Source organism: Cebidichthys violaceus, unplaced genomic scaffold, assembly GCF_023349555.1.
Source record: "Cebidichthys violaceus isolate CVI_PGR_0920_01 unplaced genomic scaffold, fCebVio1.0.p SCAF_2, whole genome shotgun sequence".
NCBI lineage: Eukaryota > Metazoa > Chordata > Actinopteri > Perciformes > Stichaeidae > Cebidichthys > Cebidichthys violaceus.
The window spans coordinates 13,918,685-13,928,044 of NW_027176372.1; the positions used below are offsets into that span (position 1 = coordinate 13,918,685).

At 40.1% G+C, this 9,360-nt stretch overlaps 2 protein-coding genes across 3 annotated transcripts in view; one reads left to right on the plus strand and one right to left on the minus strand.

The window, feature by feature from the left end:
* The window catches only part of abcb7 (ATP-binding cassette, sub-family B (MDR/TAP), member 7), a 25,085-nt gene extending 19,119 nt beyond the window's left edge, over positions 1-5,966 (minus strand). Inside the window, exons 1-4 of the mRNA XM_068714567.1 lie at positions 5,802-5,966; positions 4,403-4,486; positions 4,243-4,320; positions 2,340-2,459 (exon numbers count right to left, since the gene is read on the minus strand). Of these exons, the coding sequence (XP_068570668.1) occupies positions 2,340-2,459; positions 4,243-4,320; positions 4,403-4,486; positions 5,802-5,951 (432 nt within the window). The 5' untranslated portion in view covers positions 5,952-5,966. The remainder of the gene's footprint in view (positions 1-2,339; positions 2,460-4,242; positions 4,321-4,402; positions 4,487-5,801) is intronic.
* uprt (uracil phosphoribosyltransferase (FUR1) homolog (S. cerevisiae)) overlaps positions 5,891-9,360 on the plus strand; it is a 5,131-nt gene continuing 1,661 nt past the window's right edge. Inside the window, exons 1-6 of one of the 2 annotated variants that reach the window (XM_068714568.1) lie at positions 5,891-5,972; positions 6,326-6,574; positions 7,689-7,731; positions 7,816-7,885; positions 8,093-8,155; positions 8,651-8,812. In XM_068714568.1, coding sequence (XP_068570669.1) covers positions 5,917-5,972; positions 6,326-6,574; positions 7,689-7,731; positions 7,816-7,885; positions 8,093-8,155; positions 8,651-8,812 — 643 coding nt within the window. In that variant the 5' untranslated portion in view covers positions 5,891-5,916. Of the gene's footprint in view, positions 5,973-6,008; positions 6,120-6,325; positions 6,575-7,688; positions 7,732-7,815; positions 7,886-8,092; positions 8,156-8,650; positions 8,813-9,360 lie in introns of those variants that run through there. The other variant, XM_068714569.1, reaches the window with a different exon arrangement.

Sequence of the window (9,360 nt, forward strand, 5' to 3'; positions counted from 1 at the left end):
CTGACACCTGTGTTCCAGCAGCTTCTAATTCTTGGCAGATCTGCTTTTTGGTGGTTCTCGGTTGACTCTTCACCCTCCTGACCAATTTTCTCTCAGCAGCAGGTGATAGCTTGCGTTTTCTTCCTGATCGTGGCAGTGACAAAACAGTGCCATGCACTTTATACTTACAAACAATTGTTTGCACTGTTGCTCTTGGGACCTGCAGCTGCTTTGAAATGGCTCCAAGTGACTTTCCTAACTTGTTCAAGTCAATGATTCGCTTTTTCAGATCCATGCTGAGCTCCTTTGACTTTCCCATTGTAGCGTTTGTGGCCGTTTGTATCCAATGAGCCCTATTTAAATGGCCTCAGAGAAGTCACCAGCTGTAGTCACTCATAATCACTCACAAGAAGTTAAGAGGCCATGCTATGAAGCTCATTTCATTGACACAACTTTCTAAGTCACCAAAATTGCTAATTCATGTTGCTGTATGTATATTTTTGACCCAGCAGATTTTGTCACTTTTTCTGTTAACCCATAATAAAGTCATGAAAGAACCAAACTTCATGAATGTTTTTTGTGACAAAGAAGTATCTGTTCCAATCACTCTATCAGAGAAAAATCAGAGTTGTAGAAATAACTGGAAACTCAAGAGAGCCATGACATTATGTTCTTTACAAGTGTATGTAAACTTTTGACCACAACTGTATGTCATGGCTCTCTTGAGTTTCCAGTTATTTCTACAACTCTGATTTTTCTCTGATAGAGTGATTGGAACAGATACTTCTTTGTCACAAAAAACATTCATGAAGTTTGGTTCTTTCATGACTTTATTATGGGTTAACAGAAAAAGTGACAAAATCTGCTGGGTCAAAAATATACATACAGCAACATGAATTAGCAATTTTGGTGACTTAGAAAGTTGTGTCAATGAAATGAGCTTCATAGCATGGCCTCTTAACTTCTTGTGAGTGATTATGAGTGACTACAGCTGGTGACTTCTCTGAGGCCATTTAAATAGGGCTCATTGGATACAAACGGCCACAAACGCTACAATGGGAAAGTCAAAGGAGCTCAGCATGGATCTGAAAAAGTGAATCATTGACTTGAACAAGTCAGGAAAGTCACTTGGAGCCATTTCAAAGCAGCTGCAGGTCCCAAGAGCAACAGTGCAAACAATTGTTTGTAAGTATAAAGTGCATGGCACTGTTTTGTCACTGCCACGATCAGGAAGAAAACGCAAGCTATCACCTGCTGCTGAGAGAAAATTGGTCAGGAGGGTGAAGAGTCAACCGAGAACCACCAAAAAGCAGATCTGCCAAGAATTAGAAGCTGCTGGAACACAGGTGTCAGTGTCCACAGTCGAGCGTGTTTTGCATCTCCATGGACTGAGAGGCTGCCGTGCAAGAAGGAAGCCCTTGCTCCAAAAGTGGCACCTTAAGGTTCGACTGAAGTTTGCTGCTGATCACATGGACAAAGATAAGACCTTCTGGAGGAAAGTTCTGTGGTCAGATGAAACAAAAATCAAGCTGTTTGGCCACAATGCCCAGCAATATGTTTGGAGGAGAAAAGGTGAGGCCTTTAACCCCAAGAACACCATGCCTACCGTCAAGCACGGTGGTGGTAGTATTATGCTGTGGGGCTGTTTTGCTGCCAATGGAACTGGTGCTTTACAGAGAGGAAATGGGATAATGAAGGAGGAGGATTACCTTCAAATTCTTCAAGATAACCTAAAATCATCAGCCCAAAGGTTGGGTCTTGGGCGCAGTTGGGTGTTCCAACAGGACAATGACCCCAAACACACATCAAAAGTGGTAATGGAATGGCTAAATCAGGCTAGAATTAGGGTTTTAGAATGGCCTTCCCAAAGTTTTGTTTTGTTTTTTGTTGTTTTGTTACCAAGCAACATTTTTGGTGGGTTATTATTAGTATTGTCTTATTTTTCTTAATCACTTAAGAGCAGTGCTCTGATCATGTTATGAGAAACAGAATATTCTCAGTTACACTATCACATTTTATGATGTACTTCTAATAAAAAAAGAGAGAAGAGAATTAAAGCACAACCTGAGAAACAGTGACCTTTTAAACAACCATATCTTCAGCTTGAACAAGTTGTATCGAAGATGTAATCCTAATGTAATCAGGAAGAGGAAAGCCGAAGTAAGACTAAGTGTCACTAAATATGAGAAAAGAACTGGAGCCTCTTCCTCAAAGGTAAGTAGCTGGACTTTACACTATGTTCAGCTGTAGGGTAAGCATTAATAACACCGCTTTATCGCCGATCCAACAGATCAAATTAGCGTTATATAAGTAAAATAGGAATGAACCTTTAATACCCACGACACTGTCTGTAAACATACCTTGGCTCCAGCAAGCAGGCCCAGAGAGATGGCAACACGGGCCCGCAGGTCTGGTCTGTCCTTTGGCCACACGTAAGACAGCATTGCAGACAGGATCTGGGTTGAATTCACTTCGTTCAGCTGTGGAGAAGAAAACAAAAGCAAGGCCTGAGTTACCCTGAGAGTCTGTCCTGTAAGATACAGGTCAAATGATTAAAACAATGATTACTATTCTATACGACAATGTTAACGTTCAACCGACCTAATGTTTGCCCATATTGGCAACTAACTTCCATTTTGATTTTAACGTGACAATCATAATAACTTCAAGATGGCTCTCTGGACAGACACATGGAACATCAAATGTCAATGAGAGTCTCTTGGGAGACCTGGGAGCAACAACAACAGCGTGGTCTCCAGGTGGACCTGGGGGTCCAGTCTGACACTACAAGTCCCAGGAGACACCTGGGCTGTCATCCCAGCTGAGTTTGAGAGCCCACTGGTGCCAACATGGCTGTTTACACACGCTCCACCGCACACCTGCCACAGGGACTCTCCATGGGCCAAAGAATATGCAGTAATTCCTCTAATCCACTCAATATGGTGGCACCGTGTTACAGCGCTGCTGTATGGCACAGCCTCCAAACAAATTACAGTGAAATTGTGCCCAACACCTGCCTTTAATCAAATACAATGAAGCAGTACGTGACACTGCAAAGAGAGGATTAACATTAACAGTTGAATGCACGACTGAGGTCCATGTACTACATGTGGAGACCAGTTCATGTATAATTAAAGACAGCATGCCTAACTTCATTGGAGCTTTTTGCTAAATATACAAACAGCACCATTTTGACTCAGATTACAGAATTTTTACTTTCATAGTGAAGGAAAAAACAGAGGACACAAATAATGTTATACACTAAACATATATAGTGCAGAAAAAAAAGACAAATAAAGAAAATTTGGATTCATGTTTTGTTTTTTTACCACGATTTGTTATTATTTTGATAATAAATAAATAATGCATGGCTATGTATTTATTTGTTACATATTCTTTTAAAAAGTTAGGAAAGCAATTTTAAAGTCAAAGCTGATGTTGCCTTACACATAAGGGAATGATCCCAGTCACTTTCATACAGCTTATTAATTAAAAATCAGATCAGTAGTCTGCATCCCTAACAATAACAATAATAATAAAGTTTTGGTACAATCCATGTCTCTTGGCATGTAAAAATGCTCCAAACACTGATCACGTAAGGACACAGAGATTCCCTCCATGTTTACTCCACGAGGAGTAAGAGGAGTAAACATGGAGTTAAACAGACTGACAGGGATCTCGTTGATTGGACAGTTTTGGAGATTGTCATCCTGCATCATTAGGACCCTCTTTGGTGTCACAAAGAAATAAGTGATTATTAGAAGTATTATTAGACTTCAAATCGGCCGCACGTTATGAATAATGACTAACTGGCAGACGGAACAAAAAGAAAACGTCTTGTAGAGTAACGATTCGGGACTTATTACTGTGAGATTTCTGTCACACTTTTTAATTGACTTCATGAACTGACAAAGGACACAGAGTCGGATTCAAGCACAGCAGTTTTCACAGCTTTTGACCTATTAATCAGGGAAAAGACCCACGCTGACGTGCATAGGTGTTACCATGGTTAACAAATTATATATACAGTTATAAGATCGCTTCCTGAATCGATTTCAAGCTCAGCAGATGGATATATTTGTAGTTTAGCTTTTGAAATCATGGTAAAGTCACGTAGATGCCATCATACACTCCTGTGGTTGGTTTGTTTGCTTTTCAAGCGATCTCGGTTCAGTTGTTTAGTCCCCACCAGGGTCTGAGACCTGAGACCTGAGTTCATGTTAACCAAACCGGTTAGCTGAGAAAAGAAGGTACTGCACTCACCACATTTTTGGGATCTGCATTTAGCTTTCCTCCTGCATTTCCATGCCAACATGTTCGTTTGTCTGTAATCTGCAAATGCTGTGGAAACATCATGCATCGTTATTCTCCTTTAGACTTTCATAACACACATGATTCATGGTTATTTCTCAAACATACTTACTTTTACCGCCTCCAAAATCTGCCGACTGTTTCCGCCCCTGTTTGTACTCCATGTTGATGTTCGTAGGTGTGGAGGTGAACTCAGCTGAAACATATGAGAAAAATAAGAGCCTTGTTTGACTGATGTTTCGAATTTCTGCCGATTCATTTTTGTGGATGTTTTAATATTCAGACACTCAGAAACACAATCAGGAATAACAGAACTAATGAAACACAAAAAGGGTAACTGCAAATACATTTAATTTCAATAAAAACAAGCACTTTACATTCATTAATTACATTAATATGCCTCACAGATTAAAGTCACCAAAGGCAGGGTTTAAAGTTACACGAGGGTTGGGGACATTCTGAACTGATATTTGATCCAAAGAGTAGCTAATACTGATTTATTACAATGAATACTTGTCCCTTATGCAACTCATTTTAACAAACACAAAATCAATTGAAGCAATACAAGTTCAGAACTAGTGACATGATGTTCAGAAATAGTTTCACTTACATCACCTTCTGTGAGCCTGTGAAACTCAATTCAAACACCGTTAAGAGGCATGAAAACTACCAACGTGCCTACAGAGGCTAAGTGCTACTGGGTGGTTTAAGATCACACACTGAGCCGACATTTACACAAAGACATCTTTATTGCTGAGTGGGCAAATATTACATACTTTTATCTCCATGAGGACACTGTGCAATCCAACCTCTGATCTATGATGACCCATGTGATCAAATACTACAAACAACAGTAAGTTTACATCTTTACTAACTTAAGCCAATGTCATACAAATAATGTCACATATTAATTGTAAATGTGTGATTTATTTGTAAACTGAGCTCAAATGATAACTTTTAGTCAGTGTTACCTTTAACACTCAAATTCAACACCCAAAAACTACAGCCTTCAAAATGACTTGTTGTTTAACAGTGACGTCGTCAAACAATCAATAACAGACGGTGGACACGTGACGAATAAACAGACACTCTTATCTGACGTTTACTGAAACAATAACACGTGACTGATGCTACTGACACGCTACACCGTTAGCTCGGTAAATAGTGACAGTGGGACTTTTGTCGTTATGTGTTCACTTAGCAAAAGGTCATAACTAAGGGGCAAAGTGGAGACCTTACTGTAACGTTAACCATTCACCACGGTGTTCAATAACGTTACTAGTTAGTTAAGTTAGCTAGGTAGCTAACGTTAGCTGTCGGTCAAAGCTGTTAGCAATTGATTGGCTAACATACATTATATAGACATTACATTAACCACTCTTGCAAAAGAAAGGACCAAAATCATCTAATGTAACTTCCCTTAAAGTTAGTTAGAGACACTTCCCATCTGTGCCCTTGCGTGGTGACTGTCACATCAACAACACTGTGTCCTCTCCGACCCCCTTACTCACCAGATATGTACTTTGGCGTTTATGTTCGGTCCCATTTTCAGGGCGACTTCTATTCCAACTGTGATACGAGCTCGTCTGTCGAAGGAGAAGCGCAAGTTTTCGTCTTTGGAAGTGAATGCCGCATTTCAGCGGCTCCAACATCGGCGCCATGTTGACGAAGGAGGAAGGCGGGTAAGTACGCCGTTTACGTCATATCCGGTCTTCACCAACGCTGTCAGTGTCAAAGCTAGCATACGAGCCGCTGCACTTGACACTACTTTTTTAACAAAATATCAGCCGCTGGTTTGATTTCAACACGACGGGACTGAGAAACTAAAGGTCGGTGAACGTGTTGCTGGTGGGCTTTCTCTGTGCGGTAGCTGCGCGACTCCGAGAACCTCACTTCAAAACAGCAGTCGAAGCTAAAGCAAGAACACGTTGCCTTCTTTTGTCAGACAGCGGTTGAACTGGGTCGCTGGGTCAAGGAAACACAGGTCTAGCTTTAGCTCAGTATTAAGTGAAACCCTCTTTGATCTCGCACCCAGGATGCCATGCCACAATCAGCAGCTGAACAATGTGAACAGTGGCCAGGAGCATCCAATGAAGCAAGTACGGTTTGCAAACAATAACAGCAGCAGTAGCAGCAGCAGCAGCAGTGTGCCTGCAGCGCTGTCCAACTCTGAACCAACTGATGCCACCAAACAGACTAACATCCCAGATAACCTGGGACCTCAGCTGAAGCTGCTCCCTCTGAACGACCAGATCCGTGAATTACAGACCATAATCAGAGACAAGTGAGTCCTCACTCTTCTATCTCGGCATACAGACCACAACAAATAAGATGGTTGTGGTACAGATCAAAGTTTTATTATTATTTAGATTTATTTTTTTTAAAACGTTAGATGCTCACAAAAAAAAACAGCTGAATTTGTATTCAGCCTTTAATTAAAGGACAAGGCATCAATATAATAACTATACAGTCTCGTCTCACATAACTGTATCAGAATAGAGTGGGCTATATTGATATGTCTTCTGGCCCTAACTTTGAATATTATGATAATATATATATATATATATATATATATATATATATATATATATATATATATATATATATATATATATATATATATGTATGTATATATATATATATATATATATATATATATATATATATATATATGTATGTATGTATATATATATATATATATATATATATATATATATATATATGTATGTGTATATATATATATATATATATATATATATATATATATATATATATATATATATATAGTTCTGTTGGTTGGTGTTAAGTAGTGTATATGATGGATATCAGCAAAGTGGGATTGATGACTGATCCAATCAAACCCCTTCAATATAACTCTCCTGCCAGACGAACAGTCAACGCACACTGGTGCTGTGCAGCCAAACATCCCTCAAACCCACAGAACTTTATCTTTTAGTATCCAGTAGATGAGTTTACAACAATACAAAATATTGCACACAGTGTCACCATCATATATGAAGGTCTGGAACAAGCTGAAGAAGGACATGCAGTCTGTGGAATAAAAGGATTTTCCAGCCTTAAAGCTACTTAAAGGGGAAATAAGAGGAACTGGATGTTAAGAGGTTAAATACTGTTTCTTGGTCACTGTCGTAATAAATAATAATTTTAACTATATCATTTTAAAAGCCCTCTAGAATGATGTAACGTTAATAAACATTTTTGCACAAGCATCAAAAGGATGTTTTGTGTAGTTTCAGCCTCATTTTACCTCACCTTAGAGGAATGTTCCCGATTGGCTCCACACTGTGAGGTAAAGTCAAATTGGAAGAGGACACTGGTATAGTTTTTGGGTTTGGTGCATCCCACATCTAACCAAATGTTTATATTAATTTCTTCAGGACAACCAGCCGAGGAGACTTTGTGTTTTGTGCTGATCGACTGGTGAGATCGTTACTTAATACTACGTACTGTACGTGTATGTTTATAAACTGCAAGCTGTAAGCTTTTGTCCTTCTCCAACAACAGATCAGACTAGTAGTTGAAGAGGGTTTGAATCAGCTCCCCTACTCGGAGTGCACTGTAACCACTCCAACAGGTGAGGGTCTTTTTCTCTAATAATCAAGTCGCTCTTTAGGTTTAAAGGTTGGACACAGAACGGAGCTCCAACATTTAAGATCCATTTAAGAGCTCAACAGATTCTAATAACAAAAATAAAATAAATAATAGGTGCAGGGCTCCCATTAGGTGGGCTGTTTCAGTGCAGCTACATTTGTGAACGTCCATACTTCTTTTCTCCCCTCAGGGTACAAGTATGAAGGTGTCAAGTTTGAAAGAGGCAACTGTGGAGTCAGCATAATGAGGAGTGGTAAGTTAAATCTGCCGAAGCACACCTACCAAACTAGAGCCACCTTTTGTAAGGACATGTATCAGGTCTTCCATGCACATGGGATTTGTGCCGACTGCACTCGTGCTGTACATTCTGTTCTGCACATAGTCATCAGGTCAGGCCATTGTGTGCTCTGGAACTTTCGCTATTTATCAGCACGTAGTTCGTTTTTCTGTCAGTGACATTTATTGATCATTTTAATATTAAATAATGGGGCAATTCTGTACTTTGCAGAACATATTCTCTGCAGGCATAGCAGTCACTTTCTTTGTCCGTCAGATTTAATGAGACTCTTATCGCTGTGAAATGCTAAACCTAATGCTGTTATTGCAAACCCTATATTATCCTCTTATGACAGTAATGCTAGGGCAGAAAATGTCAAATGTCGACACTGGGCACACTGGCTCCAAACAACAATTGTGCTCGAATAAACAACTCTTTGATGGAAGCCGTGTCCCCCGTGTCTCCCCACAGGTGAGGCCATGGAGCAGGGTCTCCGGGACTGCTGCCGCTCCATTCGCATCGGCAAGATCCTCATCCAGAGCGATGAGGAGACACAGAAGGCCAAGGTCTACTATGCCAAATTCCCACCAGATGTGTACAGAAGAAAAGTGCTGCTCATGTACCCCATCCTTAGTAAGTAACGCAGGGCTGAGCTCAGTTTATCTTACTGATGAGTCCAGTTTACCGCCCTCGGTAGCACGTAAATGTCAAGATATGTCCATTTTTTTGTGCAAATGTAAAAAGATGGTTTCATGTATTTTTCATTCTGAGAAATCTCCCTTGAATTGACCTTCACCAGCAAGTCTGCATTTCCACATCATACCGGCGGCCCATTCACACTGTTCTGATAATTATAGCTCTCATGGGGGAAATTATACACTGCCTGGCCACCAAGCTGCTGAATAGCATAATGAGGGCCAACAAAAATAGTATCTTAATAGCCCTGGTTTCCCAGTGTCACAAAGCAGCATTTTTCTGCTCTGTTTTTGAAAGAAATATGACGGGGACCAAGCCGGTTTGACGGTATTATCGATCATGTCAGAGTGATGGAACATATGGTTACACGCACACGTCAGAAATGAAAGCCTGCCAAGCGCTCTGACTCATGGGCTGATCGATCAGCTCACAGCTCCAGTACCTTTTTCAGATGCTAACATCAGTTCTGTGCAAACCGTCTTAAT